General features: G+C 44.1%; 1 protein-coding gene across 1 annotated transcript in view; it reads left to right on the top strand.

Moving 5' to 3' along the window:
* The window catches only part of LOC119390237 (myb-binding protein 1A-like protein), a 40,991-nt gene extending 26,368 nt beyond the window's left edge, over positions 1–14,623 (top strand). The window contains exons 22-31 of the mRNA XM_037657808.2: positions 4,954–5,026; positions 5,313–5,362; positions 6,439–6,471; positions 7,099–7,172; positions 8,178–8,226; positions 8,538–8,654; positions 9,237–9,302; positions 10,264–10,371; positions 12,056–12,165; positions 14,477–14,623. Of these exons, the coding sequence (XP_037513736.1) occupies positions 4,954–5,026; positions 5,313–5,362; positions 6,439–6,471; positions 7,099–7,172; positions 8,178–8,226; positions 8,538–8,654; positions 9,237–9,302; positions 10,264–10,371; positions 12,056–12,165; positions 14,477–14,585 (789 nt within the window). The 3' untranslated portion in view covers positions 14,586–14,623. The remainder of the gene's footprint in view (positions 1–4,953; positions 5,027–5,312; positions 5,363–6,438; positions 6,472–7,098; positions 7,173–8,177; positions 8,227–8,537; positions 8,655–9,236; positions 9,303–10,263; positions 10,372–12,055; positions 12,166–14,476) is intronic.
* The last annotated feature ends 929 nt before the right edge of the window (positions 14,624–15,552 follow it).

Raw genomic sequence — 15,552 nt, forward strand, 5'->3', positions numbered from 1 at the left:
TCTTTGCAGTAGATAGTGAATGGGACAAGTGCCAGGTTAGTTAGGGTAGTATGGTTGTAGTTAGAAAGGATGAAACAAGCAGAGTGACTGTCACTAATCCAGTTAATCGGGTTGGCAATCGCCGGGCGGATTCTAAGGGCTGGCGTCAAGGCCCTCCGAAAACGCACCACGAAAGCGCGGACAATTTAGAGTTGGTCCTTTGGTGCGCCAGCGGACGCCGGTTGTGGTCCAAAGACCGAGTCAGAGCCGAGAGTCGATAACACAAACGAAAACGAAATATATTCTCAGTTAAGGCAATACAAATAACACAAACACGTGCACACTCAGCTGGTACCAGTTACAGCTTCACAATATAACTCAGATGGTGTTTACACAACGGGAGCTAAACAAACAGATCACACGCAATGAATGCAATCGCATGCATTACAACTATTCAACGACTGTTAAAGTCCTGAATAAACAATGGCGTATCCAGTCCACAATACTTGGACGGTAATCGAATGCTTCTCTTCAAGGAAACACTCACGCCAGCTCCAGCGTTGATCGTCGTAGCTCAACCGTCGTCGTGACTTGTCACGGCTCACACGGCGTCGTCATCCAATTCTTCCAAATTGACGATCGGCCGACCGCACACCATCATAACCACGTCTTCTTTGGCTAACGGAGCCACACTTCGCATAACTTCACCATCACCTGGCCGACTGACTCGCTCACTCCTTCGCTGACTGCACTACTCGACTCTCGTCGTTTGCACGCTTTTATCCCTTCTTCCCCGGTTTCTAGAAGCGTCGGGAGAGTTCTTCCGCGTGCAGTACAGCCGAGGCTACAGAAGGGGCGAGAGCTTTCTCGTAGGTTCGAATCGCGGCGGCATCGCTCTCGGATGCGTCACCCTTTCCTTCTAGAAAGATCCAGGCTTTGCCGGGCGTTCGATCGTGTTGACTGCGTCTGGCTCGAGGGGGTGAGGAGGATGCGGCGCGCCGGCGTCTTTTGATGCTGGTTTTTTCGTCTTTCGCGCTTGTTGGCGAGCGGTTCGCGCCGTTCTGTCTCGTAGCAGTTTGAAAGCGGCCTCGCGCGCGCTCTATAACCCGCTAATTTGTGACACTGCCCCCCACTTCAAGAATATTATCATATAATATTCAAACAACACAAATTAGCGCGCACATACACAGAACCAAAAATGTCCCACATACAGAGTCCATAACTCAGTCCACACAAAATGCACGTCCCATTCACAATAAAACTCTCAATACATTTCACAGGGCATTTCAATGTCGAAATATAAACACAAGTACATAAGTACAACACAGCATCATACATTTGCGAACGCACAAACAAAGCTCTTCACTTAAACAATTATACAATTATATCAATAACATTGTACACATAAGGTTGCGCAAACGACACTTGGGCTCACTAGCCATACACACAGGACACAGGGAATAATAATAGAACATATTCAAAACACTTCAAACACATTCAAACTCAAAAACACTTCAAACAAATTCAATTCCAACACCCTGTCCTGTTCAAATAGACTCGCGCTTGCGCCCCTTCTTTCGGTGCTCGCTCGCTCTCTTTTTGTTCTTCTTTTTCTTGCGAGCCGTTCCATTTGACGGTGCCGGAGGTGGCGTCTCTGCTGCCGTCGACACATTCGACACCGGCAAGGCGTGGTCGTGCTCGTTAGAACGTTCGCGGTGCTTCGCCAACTTCTGCGCGTCGTGGTGTTTTGCCTGGACGACCACCTTCGTCATCTTTTGAGCCGCAGATGATGGTGGCCGCTCAGTTGCAACATCACCTGCTCTGCGCGTCGTCACAGGCGGTACAGCGACCGTTGGTGCTCCCTCATTGATATTCCGTGATACCTCGGCCTCATTTCGAGCTCGGGCGGCATCCTTCATGGGATTCCATTCCGCGGTTCCTTTCTGTTGCGGTTCCCGAACTGACGAGGGCTCCATCTTCGGGGCTTCTCCCAAACGTTCAGGATCGTATGGCCCTCGAGCTCCGTCGATGTTTCCCACGATTAGGTCGAACAGGGGGTTATTCATGCACAGGGCCGTAACTCTCCCGCTGAAGTAAGGGGTCTCAACCTCAATCTTGGCTTCGGGAAGCATTCGAATGGAACTATCAAGCAAGCGAACCGGTAGGGTATTGCCTGTGAAATCACTCTCTCGGACCAATTTCTTTCGCACGATCACTGTGGTACATCCACTATCTCTTAATACCGTGACTTCCTTTCCACCAACTTTCCCCTTAACTGTCGGCATTTCTTTCTTTGTGTCTGTTGTCACCGCAGCACCAATGAAATCCATCTTCTTCCCGCTTTTCAGTTCGGCCAATTCATCTTTGATCGCTTCTGTTTCCTCGTTTGGCGGGGCATACGCACAAGCTGCTTGGTGGGCTTTGCTCGCATAGATTCGACATGCGTCTGCTTTGTGCCCAGTCTGTCCACATTTAAAACACTTCATCACACTGGGGCGTGAGAAGTTAGTCCGACAACTGTTAGCGCGATGGCCCACCCGGTTACACAGAAAGCATCGCGGAACACTCTCCGGTGCATGCTTGTTTTCTTCAGGTGCCGATTTCTTCGACTCCTCGCGAACCTCCTTTTTTACTTTGGCTAGATTCGTGCCACCTTGTGCTTCCAAGAATTGATCGGCCAACTCAAGCATATCCTCGAGCGATTTGGCTCTCCTCTCTTTCAGATACAGCGACAGGCTCGGGTGGCAATTGGTGAGGAATTGCTCTCTGATAAGAAGCTCTCTAAGCTCACCGTACTCCTGTGCCGTCTCTGAAAGCTCGATCCACCTGTCAAAATAATGGCTGAGTCGCGCAGCATATTGCGTTGCCGTCTCGCCATCAGCTGGCTTTCCCGTACGGAACCGATCTCGGAAGCCTTCCACGGTGAATCGAAATCGCTTCAGCAAAGCGGCTTTCACTTTCGTGTAATTAGCTGCATCGGTAGGTGTCAGCCTACCGTACACACTGAGCGCTTCGCCACTCAAGCAAGTGCTCAAAGCCGTTGCCCATTGCTGCTCCGGCCAATTTTGGCTTCTAGCTATTGTCTCAAACCTGTGCAAGTATGCATTAAGGTCATCTTTCCTTTCATCAAACGCCACAAGCAGTTTGCTTGGGTTCAAACGGAAGCTATGATCTTCCCTTTCACTGCTCTCCACTCTAGCTTGCACGGGAGTCTCTATGCGCTGCTGCGAACGGAGCCGTTCCGAGTTCCAATTCGTGCTGCCGTTGCCTTTCTCTCTCAGCCATCTCAGCTTGCATCTGTCTCTCTTGCGCCTCTCTTTCTTCCTTCAACTGTCGCTCCTTCGCCTCTCGCTCTTCTTTCTCCCTCTCAGCTGCCAGCCTCTCTTTCTCTAGTTCTGCTTCTCTCTCCTTGTTGGCCCTCTCAACCGCCAACTTCTCTCTTTCAAGCTCTGCTTTCAGCTGTTGTTCCTTCATCTCTCTTTCTTCCTTAGCTCGTTCTCTTTCTTCTTTTTCCTTTTGGCTGACCCACTTTCGTAGTTCGGCCCCAGACAGACCCATCTTCTCACCAAGGGCAACTAATTTCTCGAGATCCATGATGCCCGTCAACGATAACCTAGCCGCGTGCACAAAACCTCTGCCTAACTTCGAATACCAAACACTCTCTGCACACAGGTTAGCGAGAGCGCGGTGCAACACTCAAAAATCGTTCGCGAGCACTATCAACGTCTCAAGGCTCTTTCTCCCTACTTTGGACACACTGTGCACCAAAAAGGTCCTGTCGCGGACGCCAGAATAATTGTCACTAATCCCGCTAATCGGGTTGGCAATCGCCGGGCGGATTCTAAGGGCCCTCCGAAAACGCACCACGAAAGCGCGGACAATTTAGAGTTGGTCCTTTGGTGCGCCAGCGGACGCCGGTTGTGGTCCAAAGACCGAGTCAGAGCCGAGAGTCGATAACACAAACGAAAACGAAATATATTCTCAGTTAAGGCAATACAAATAACACAAACACGTGCACACTCAGCTGGTACCAGTTACAGCTTCACAATATAACTCAGATGGTGTTTACACAACGGGAGCTAAACAAACAGATCACACGCAATGAATGCAATCGCATGCATTACAACTATTCAACGACTGTTAAAGTCCTGAATAAACAATGGCGTATCCAGTCCACAATACTTGGACGGTAATCGAATGCTTCTCTTCAAGGAAACACTCACGCCAGCTCCAGCGTTGATCGTCGTAGCTCAACCGTCGTCGTGACTTGTCACGGCTCACACGGCGTCGTCATCCAATTCTTCCAAATTGACGATCGGCCGACCGCACACCATCATAACCACGTCTTCTTTGGCTAACGGAGCCACACTTCGCATAACTTCACCATCACCTGGCCGACTGACTCGCTCACTCCTTCGCTGACTGCACTACTCGACTCTCGTCGTTTGCACGCTTTTATCCCTTCTTCCCCGGTTTCTAGAAGCGTCGGGAGAGTTCTTCCGCGTGCAGTACAGCCGAGGCTACAGAAGGGGCGAGAGCTTTCTCGTAGGTTCGAATCGCGGCGGCATCGCTCTCGGATGCGTCACCCTTTCCTTCTAGAAAGATCCAGGCTTTGCCGGGCGTTCGATCGTGTTGACTGCGTCTGGCTCGAGGGGGTGAGGAGGATGCGGCGCGCCGGCGTCTTTTGATGCTGGTTTTTTCGTCTTTCGTGCTTGTTGGCGAGCGGTTCGCGCCGTTCTGTCTCGTAGCAGTTTGAAAGCGGCCTCGCGCGCGCTCTATAACCCGCTAATTTGTGACAGTGACCTTGTGCTGGTTCAGGTGAGGCACTAACAACATTACTGTAACTAGGATTCTATATTGCAGAATCATATTGAACCAAACTTTATGTGAACTATCGTAACAAAACTCTACAACCACGTCAAGTAGGAATAGCCATTGGTTCTCATTAGGCCGAACATTCTTTTTTTCCTGCAGTTTGGCACAATTTCGGATGTCCGCAGTGATATCGAGTCCCTCACATCCACTGTGATGGAACAAGTGAATCTTGGTAAGCGGAACAACTGTTCGTCATTTGCATGCCTTGTAAAGGTCTTCTTCACAACCAGCTAGCACCTTGATCTTTTTTGCTATTATTTGGTAATGAACGGTACTATGGACAGTGAAAGGTATTGCCATTGTGTGGCCAGACATCGCTGCAAAAGCGAGTTCAGCAGGTCACTCATCTCAGCCTTAAGGTGTACTTTTGCAGCATAGTTATATAAATTGAGAATAGGCTTCTAGTACCAAATGTCATTTGGTTGGTTATTTGATCACGCTCTTTCTCTACTTTTCAGTGTCGCATGTTGGCATGAAGAACGCATTGAGCTCCCTGTGTGCATTCCTGGTAAGTCTGACATTTATGAGGAAGACACTCGTGCTGTCATAATTAGTAAAAGCAAAATTGAAAGATGTGTACGAGGGGCATCCCCAAAGTAAGTTCCGAAAAAATTTTAGCAGACATGAGCATGAGATATTTTGTAATGCGAAATTTGAGTGCAGCTGTTTAAGTGTTTTGAAATCACGATATATAGAGGCAAAGAATGTGAGACAGCACACTGTTCACCAAGTTCCTATGAGACACCAAAGATTCCTATCGGTATTGGTGACAGACCTGTGTACAAGTAGATAGGACGAGTGGAATTATGGTCAGTGAATGAACACTCCAATGGAAGCCATACTTTGTGACCACCAAAACACGTCGGGTATGTGGCGTGTTTGGCATTAAATTTTTACAAAGTCAGAATTTTCCTGATGTGTACAGTGTTCCATGTTGGTGTCACATGTTGTGCTAGAGAGGGTTTTTATTCCGCAATCACGAAATCTTTGAACAAAAGCCTTCACTGAAAGTGTTCTCTTAAGTTCAGTCTCCACTGTGTCCTGTGTTTGCTTGGGTACGCAAGAGGACGACGGAAAACCCATGAATGGGTGCTGAAGAGCTGCACTCAAACATTCAGTTTCACTGCACGCTTTCGTTCTAGCAGAAGTTATATCCTGGTTTGATGCACTGTTACTAAAACTAGCATGCCGAACTCAGCTGTTCTATGAAATTTTCTCAGAAAGCACATCTAACATCTCTAAAAGCAGCTTATGCATTATTGCCTCGTAACATAAACATTGTTTCAGTCAGATGTTCATGCCTTGCTTAGAAACAGTTCGTAACTTATGCCATCTTCGACAGATCACACCGGTGCACACCGGGGCACCCAGGCGCTACGACGATTGGACGAAACGGCGCACCAGGGCGCCCCGGTGCGCACCAGTGCGCACCAGTGCGATTTGTCGAAGATGCCATTACTTTGCAGATGGCCTTGTACAACTATTGCGTAGTTCTGTGTAGTGGCACGCCACACCATAATGCAGTGGATCTAATGCTCAAGATATTTTGCACGCATTGATTCTGCAAGTCTTCTTTCCTCACAGGTTCGCTGCCACAAGAAAATTTGCAGTGAATTGGTACGTACTGATGCATTTCTTTCAACCATGGTGGAGTAGGAGTGGTTTGCCCCTCGTCATAGAATTTTGTTATGGAAAAATGTATCAAAGTATGATTACGGTTTATGGCGATATGTTGCTCATAAAATGTATATCAGTTTTCTACAGATAAAAATGCGCACATTGTCGACAGGTTAAGCTCAATTACTGCAAGGTCACAATTAGTACTGTGGGGTAAGCTTCAATGTATATTTTTGGTGGGTTCTTTGTGTAAGTGTCACAGCTGAAAAGCATAGCTGGCACTTTGGAAGCTGTTGCTTTTGTTTTGTGGCCAGGACTAACACAGGCACATCGAGAGGTAATGCTGGGGAAACCTCAACTTATCGAATGCACTAAAGCTACACGGCCATTCCTCTTTCGCTGCTTCAGTAGGCAGTGTGTGGTGAACTTCACAGAATTGTAACTTTAGTGGAACACCTAGAGGTCTTTGTATTCCTGCCATTGAAATTTGTGAGGCGACTATTTATTGGAAGTGCAGAAGAATAAACAGTCAGGCATAGAAAATTCTTTCTGAACCCTATTTTGCTTTTTTGAATGCATGAGATGCTTGTTGAACAGCCGCAACAGAATATTTCATTTATTTTCTAGGCCATCAAGAAAGTCGACAAGCATTGGTATATGCCATTATACATGAAGACGCTTGACTCCTACTTGGATGAAAAGTAAGCTGCTTGCGTCTTGTACTGCTTTGGATGGCAGCTTAGTTCGTAGGTCATGATTCAATCATAGTACATAATGCGTGAAACGTTTTGTCTGAAAACAGTTGGTACTGGCTATGTATAACTACAGAAGTTCTATTACAGAACAATGTGTACTAGTTTCAAACCATCTGTTAAACATGTGTTCAGTTGATTAGCTGTGATATTTTAAAATCATCTTACCTATCTTACGTGTGCACAAGCTGTCACGTACTCCCTCTAATTTCTGATGCGCAAAATGTTTGCAGGGCTTTCCTGATGACTACATTTCCGCTAGTAGCCCTGTTAAAGAGAGATAAAGAGATTATTGAGTGACAGAGGCAATAGAAACCAGCTGACAATATCTTAACTCTCTCACGTGCGGCTGACACCTGAACATTGACAGCTGTGTGGAAAAGCTCATTTGTGCAGTTTTTGTAAATAGCCTGTCAGCCACTGATTCGTGGAGTCATTTAGTACGATGACTCAAGTAACACCCTCCACAACTTTTCAGTCTGTGACGTGTTGCATTGGCTGGCTGACATGATGATTTTTTTTCTTTAGATTTCGCAGCCAACTAAGGAGGAGGCCAGTCTCCACTATTGTTTTGCAGTACTACCTGAAGTACGATACTCTATAGCAAGATTGCTTCATATCTTTCTGCGACCTTTATTCACTGGTGTGCTTGTACACTAAAATTTTTGTCTTATAGCAGAGTATTTGAATTCAATTTCAATGCGCTAGTGTTTCAGTGTACAGCGACTTCTTGGCTGCTGCTTGGGTGCAGATGGCTTTCTGATATTTTTTAATAAGTTATGAGTGGAGCTACTTAAAAAAAAGATAATATTGATTATTTAATTTGAAAACCCTTTAAGACAGTGTTGCCTATGACATACCTAAAATGTTACTTGGCTCTTTCTTTGTACCAGCAAGCAGACTTCTGTTGGCTGTGGTGATTCAAGCCGTAATGCAGCGTTTCTGTTTTTGCAGCTCTCATATCAGTCCACAGCTCTTTGTGAAGCTTATGGAGGCACATCCTGTAAGTATGATTAACATTTGTACATACAGTACTGACACTGGTCCATCAGAAGGGATGGAGCCCAGATGACACTGCACCTTATATCACTTTCCGGTAATGCTCACTCGGTTTGATGCAGATTTGTTTTTCTTTAACGGCAGTGGTTTTCTATCCATTAAGAGTGTTGTAGCTGCCTGATTATTGTGCTAATGTAAATGCAACTCAATTTCTATATCCTTCTTGTCTTCAGTAAGTAACGAATGAATGCTTGAAGTACTGGGCTATATAGGACTTGAGCGCAGTGCTGAATTTTGCTGTGTTTGCAACTGTAGGAACACTGTCTCGACTTCATCGAGCACCTTGTGCCACGTGCAACTGACTGTGCTGAACGCAACTACAAGAGGCTTCACATTCTTGGACTCCTTGTTGCAGCTCTACGAATAGTGCAGGTAAACAAAAACATAAGCTTGAATGTGTGTTGCATTCGTATAAAATGTGACTGTGTATAACGAAAGGGGAGATGGTTGATGTCGGAGGAAAATTAATATTCTTACAAGCTATCAGTTATGTGTGGAGTGATTACCGCATTTCTTCGCGTATAACCTGCACCCGGTAACTACAACCTTTCAAACAATTAAAAAAAGATACTTGCATATGAACCACGCGTTTAAATCATGCAAATTAACTTTACACCCTGATAGTAGTGACCACACTAGGTATGCCGAAAGATAGTAAAAACTTTATTTTCACTCAGTTTCAGTCGCTATTACCACTCCCTTGTTCTCACTTTTTGGTAGTTTTGGCCATCCCTGTCAATGCCACCGTTCCTTGCATTGCCCTGAAGCCACCTTGCTCACCATAATTTGCGTGTAGCCTGAACCCCGACTTTAGCTTCGAATCTTCTGTATTGCTCGAGCAGGCTGCAATTTTATTGAGAAAAGGGGAAACAAATGCGAGAGAGACGCTTGCACTATGTTTGTGCAACATAATCCTGTGATGTGAGGTTGATCTCTTGTTTTTTGTTGCTCAAGGTGGATGCCAGCTCAAAGGAGAAGTTGGCTTCAGCACTGGAGGCACTCAGTGAACTCTCCATCAAGGTAAGCCATGCTTTATATTGCCACGCCCGCTTCTTCTTTTATTTTGATGTATTCGGGTTTGACCAGCAATGGCGGTTATCAATGCTCGACACTAACCGCGCTGCAGTGTTTGAGAAGCTTCGCGAGTGTAGCAGATCGTTTTGTTAAGATTGCACGCAGGACGCGAATAGTCTAAATTATTCCTGTGCTTGCGCGACAACCAGTGATAAGACTGGAAAGTTCGATGCGTGATGTATAAAAGACGGCGCATCCCAGCCATGAGCACTTGATCGACGGTCGACGCTCTGTTTGCCGCTATCAATGTATTGCTGTAGTTTGACTTTCAGTTTCCCAGCCACAGGTTCGGCCAAATAAACAGTTTGATCTCGGACGTGCTGACTGCCGTCTTCATGGACGTCATGACCACGTGACAATATATACAGCATACGTGGCAACATGTGCCATATCAGTACATGCAACAGAAAGCACTTTATAATTTGTTGCGTTGTGAACAAGTTGTGTACCTGATTGGCATTGTGGTGGCAAGCAGAACCAATCACAGTGCATTTAAATTGAGAGGCCATAGGTTGAAGAAGCTTAGAGCAGTGAGCCATCTGTCAGTACTGTGACTGACCAGTACAAGTCTACCGTTTATGATGTTGAAATGCTGTTTCTCTCTGAGTGGCAGCAGAAACTGGCTTTCAAGGTTAAATTCCTTTTAGTACTATCCGTCGCTTGCAAAAAGTTACCTCATACAGAGTGCCTTGCAGTTGGGAAGATAAAAGAATTTGACAATTTTCTCAGAACTGCTTTTACAGCCGCACGTGTTCCGCATTGACATCACTTCTTTCCTCCTCCTCCTCCTGTGCTTCCATTGCTTGACTTTGGCCTTTGCACGGCACTCTTACTCTTGATGAGATGATCCAAGTCACTAGACAGTTCTCGCATGTTGATAGTACTTCTACGACCTAATTTCATGCAGCTCATGACTGACATGGCAGGGAAGAGTGAGCCCAAGCAGCACCTGTTGGTCGAGCTGTGTGACTTGTTGCTGTTAGTTGCCAAGCAGTGTTCCAACATTGGCATGGAGGTAAGGTCTTGTCCTTCATAAATCCTTCATGTTCACACTTTTCTTGTCTGTTTGCTTCACTAGCACTGCAGATAGCTCTTGTTCTAAAATGACACTAGTAGACACTGCTCATTCTGCGTGCAAGTTATTTTAGGTCAGTAGGGCACCTTATTGTGACTGTACAGTTTGCTTTCCACGTGCTTTGTGATTGCTCCTTTAATCTAAAATGCCATGATACTGTCTGCTTACTTGAGGTGTATTTCATTTGCCCAACTAAGGCAAGCAAGAATTCTGATAGCAAAAAAATCCTAGGCCTACTTATAGTTCTACTTCACAGTGAGAAACGTAGCTAAAAAGCAAGGTGTTGAAATACTGGTTTGGGGAAACGCCAAAATATTGTAAAGTGAGAAATTGTAGGCTCTTCCACCACATTATGTTGTCCATATAGTATGATTGAGCGATTGCGTTTATAGGGTTTGATGTGTGTGACATGAACCCATCATATACCTGCATATGCCTTCATTTGTGAAAGATAGGAGTGTGTGAATATTGAAAAATTTAGAATAATGAATTGAATAGTGTTCTACTCAATTTGGTAATCAAATTGAATAGTTGAATTTAATAAAATACCGAACATTTTTCGAATAATCAACACTGACGGGAAAACCCCAATGGAATGAAACGATGGAACAGCGAGGGGTCATTTCTCTTTAATCTTTGAATTACCAAGATGCATGCAGCCCAAGCTTTTACGGTATTATCAACACTATATTGATCATGAGATGAAGGTGATTTTGCTTAAAACACCAGTGTCGCCGAAGCAAATATGTCAACGATACGCAATCACCATCGTGAGGTTGGTCGTTTTGTTGGCAGGGCTCTTGGTGATACATCGGAATATATACATTTACATGAATAATAACACACGCAAGTGTTGTGTTTGTATAAATTGCTCTTGCAGATACAGTATTCAGCACTGATGTCTACGTGCTTTTGGTACTAAGGCCCATGCTGTGATATCTGGTTTATCTGTATTTTTACATATTTAGCTGTACGTGTGGTGTTTGGTTCAACATCATTTAATTCTTATGTTTCAGTTTTATTTAGTAGCTGCTGACAAAGTACCACCTTGAGTATTGAGTACCTCCAGTTACAAAATATCTGAAAGGCTTTAGTTGCTGCTGTATATGGGCTTACCTTAGTTTATGTAATTACGGTATTTTCTGTTGGTTAAAAGTAATGGTAATGTTGCTCTCTGAAAGTCTGAATATTTGTTTCAAGTATAAAATGTTGTGGAATTCTAAGGCTGTTTTGAAGATGGTTGCCTCGCTATTCAAAAACTATTTGAATAGTAGTCGATTTGTATTTGTATTCGATTTGGTGTCATCACAATTCAATTTGTATATGATTCGGTTACAAAATTAATTATTTGCTCACCCCTAGTAAAAAACCTACACCAAGATGAGCTGCTTTACTTAAAGGATAGATTGATGGGCTAGTTAGGACATAATTCACGTAATAACACAAAGAACCACATGGATGGCAAAAAAGCAAGATGGGACACACTGCTGTGTCCCGTCTTGCTGTTTCACCGTCCTTGTGGTCCTTTGCGCTGCGGTTGCAGCCGTAGCATTTTTGTTTTTACCGTGTTCTTAAGCAGGTGGGGAAACTTAAGCATGCTGGTTTTTCTGCTTGCCATTTACAGTGTCCCATTAGAGGCAACAGCAGGCTTGAGCAGTCCCTGACATCACTGAGGAGTACAAAAATGTCCAAGAGAAAGCCACTCAAGGGGAAGCTTGCTGCCCTTCTCAAAGGGTACGTTCTTCCAGCATTCTTCAGATGCGATGCCGGCTATGTCGAATTATTCACTATATTGAACAGTTGCAGCATTCCCTTTGACATTGCGTGCAAAGGTGTGGCACTGCACTATGCGCATGGCAAAAATGTTTGCTGCCACTTTCAGTATATCATGCTATGCACTGTGCTGCACTCCTGTGAGTGTGCTTCTCTTTGTGGTACCTCAATCACTTTTCATGTGATTGGAAATACTTACGCTTACAAAACAAACCTGTTTTAGTTGACACTGTTAAATAAAACGTTGAATCTGAAGGCAATTACGTGCTGCGGAGAAGAAAAAAAGCAATTAATGAGACATTTGTCTTAAAAAACGGATGATTCATGCAGCAAGGGTCCTATTTGCACTGACTTCATTATTAGTCGTGTTTGCTTTATTAAGCATCACTGCAATACTTCAATGTAATGTGGTGAAGCATAGTAATAGTTTTAACCCTTTGTGGTTCGTTGTTGGCCCCTGTCTGACAACGCAACACCGTCGCAGCGGTCTATGGTCGTGCACTTCTGAACGAGGTCTTTTGCAATTGATTCACACGTGCATTTTCTCACTACATAAGGTGCCATCTGTAAAAGAGTAAGTAAACTTTTACTTGAGCTTTAAATCTTTTACTTTTGGACCAGAACGGATGGAAAGTGGGAAAAAGTTTCGGACCACAAAGGGTTAATAACTTTTGTTGGTGAAAACATTGAAAGATACTGACCCAGGTAAAAATATATTTACTGATGTTTCGCGACCTTGTTCGTAATCACGTCCATAGGTGTGTGCACAGGGGGGGCAGGGGGGGGCGGCCGCCCCCCCTAATCACCCAAGAGGGGGCGCAAAATCTGCCCTGTACATTGACCCTTCTAGTCACCTAAGAGGGGTGGGGGGGCGCAAAATCTGCCCCATACATTGACTTAGTAGGTTAGGGGGGCGCTGCGATGAACCTTCGCCCCCCCTAATGGGTAACCCTGCGCACGCCTATGATCACATCTAAAAGTTTCGCCAATGTTTCATGCCGACCAGACGAGATTTCATCAGACCCTTAACTTCAATAACTTTTGTGTTAAAGCTTGCGACCTGACACCTTTATTTCTTCTACCAAATTACCAAAAAGAGAATCCGGACAAATGTGCCAGCCAGCCAGTTACATTTTTCATTTCTTTGATATCAGGACAAATGCCGTCTTTCAGTACCAGCGTCTGAATTGTTCAGAACTGTTTGCTGAACAATCTATATTGAGGCTACCAAGCTGTTGGATAAGTTATTCCATAAATCCAAACACAGGTTTAAAACAATCTTCATTACTTTATGTGCGGGGATAACTAACCATAAGAACTTAGTATGGTTGTTATCTTTCTGGAGAATTTGATGAGGAACACTTGATAGTTGGTAAAGGGCAAGTTCATTAAAGAAAATCACTTAATCTTCAGAGATTTTTCGGTCATTTTTTATAAGTTATGATATAAAGCCAGATGAGAAATTGGTTACCTACTGTTCTTAGTGTTTATTTTGTTTAAGCATCTGTTGAATATGCGAGTCACCTGCACATTCGATATGAGGAAATTTACATGTAACATATTTTTTTATATCATCTGCTAGTGTCTTGTAAATAACTTGTTAGGAGTGTCACACATATGAATTTACTTTATGTCTTTAGCAGCCTGGCGATTTATGATGCATAATGCATTTTTTAAATTGCAAAGATGCCTATTGTACATTTTCTATTAACACAAGACGCGATATGTTCTGTCGGTGAGGCTAATTTAGTGTCTCTTCCCTTTGCACTCTCCTCTGCTTCGTGTAAAGTCATTTTTTGGTTACCTCGGCAATTACAGAAAGCAGCGCAACATGCCAAAAGCTGTCAGCTAGTAGTCACTTCTGTACAAATATCGGTGTTACTGCATGCAGTTTCAGAGCCGGGTCAAATGTGCTGGCTGAAAGCACTGCGTTTGTGATGCCCAGCAAAGCCAGTACGACAAAATTTACAATGTTCTTAAAGGCAGCTGCAGGTAATATATCATGACGTCTAAGAGAATAAATATAAAGGGCATGGGGCATTTTGGTGTTCAGTTTCTGCAGTAAGAATTTACTCGGCAGCTACTACTTTGCAGTCTAAGTCATTTCTAAGTCATTGAATGCTATCTGGTTTGCATTTTCCTAAACAGTTGTCTTCACTGCATTTTTAATGGGTAACTGTGCGTAGGAAAACTTGTATAAAGATGCACAACTTAAAACTTGCTGCACTTGTCAGAACTTGCAATGCAATACCTTTTTTCTTTTCATTGGCAGCGTTCAGACAACCAGTGCGAGCTCTAGTGCAAAGCCTGCGAAATCCAAGAGGAAATCAACTGCACTGAATGGCGATGTCACACCAAAGAAGCACGCAAGAAAGTCTTGAAGCTTCAGTAAACGGGCGTCTAGGCTGTTTATTTTTTTCTGATTTGATGCTTTTCGTGTCTTTCACATAGGAGCCACATGAAATTGGTTCTTTTTCTTCGTTGGTATGTATGAGCTTAGAGGAGTATGTTCTGGACGAATCGCTAGCTTTCACATGCATTGTGAATGTCTTCCCAGCAGAAACCACTTTCAGAATTTTAGCTGAAATTGTAATAGTACAGCGCTTCAATGTTAAAAAAGCCGTACAAACATTAAATAAGTGCAGACAATGAGGCGCTTCTCTAAATTGGCTTATTTAAAAGACACACAAGGGGGGTGAAAACTGTTAGCATTGTTTAAAAAAAAACAAAACAAATTGGTTGGTATAAGTGCCTAATTGTCTGTGCTTGTTTTGTGTGTTTCAACATTGTGGCACTGTATTTTAATTTCATGTTTGCTCTTCTAACAAGTCTCAATGCAAGCTTTAATCAAATTTGCCCGCCTGCCATGGTAGCTAAGCTGGCAAAGTGTCGCACTGTTAAGCTCGAGGATGTGGGTTTCATTCCTGGCCACAGCGGTGATGTTTTGATGTGGACGGGACGAAATGCAAGAACACCTGCATACTTATATTTAGGTGGATGTTAAAAAAACCTGGGGTGGTCAAAATTGATCCGGAGCCCCCACTACACTGTGCCTCATAATCATTTTGTTTTTGCATGTAAAACCCTAGCAATTATTGTAATTGTCAAACTTCTTTGAACAATGACAGAATCTAGGTGTTCCCAGTTGATGATTTGTTGCATTACAAATGCCCATAACACTGCCGGACAGTGACGACTTGATATTCAATAGTAGGTATATACAATCGAACCACGATATAGTACGTATAGTCGGGTACAACTTTTAGAAGTCTGTGGCGTTTTCTCCTCAAAGGCGGATACACACAAGCCAGCCCCCTAGTGGGCACACACTCCAGACCAACGTCACGA

Source organism: Rhipicephalus sanguineus, chromosome 4 (genome assembly GCF_013339695.2).
Source record: "Rhipicephalus sanguineus isolate Rsan-2018 chromosome 4, BIME_Rsan_1.4, whole genome shotgun sequence".
Lineage (NCBI taxonomy): Eukaryota > Metazoa > Arthropoda > Arachnida > Ixodida > Ixodidae > Rhipicephalus > Rhipicephalus sanguineus.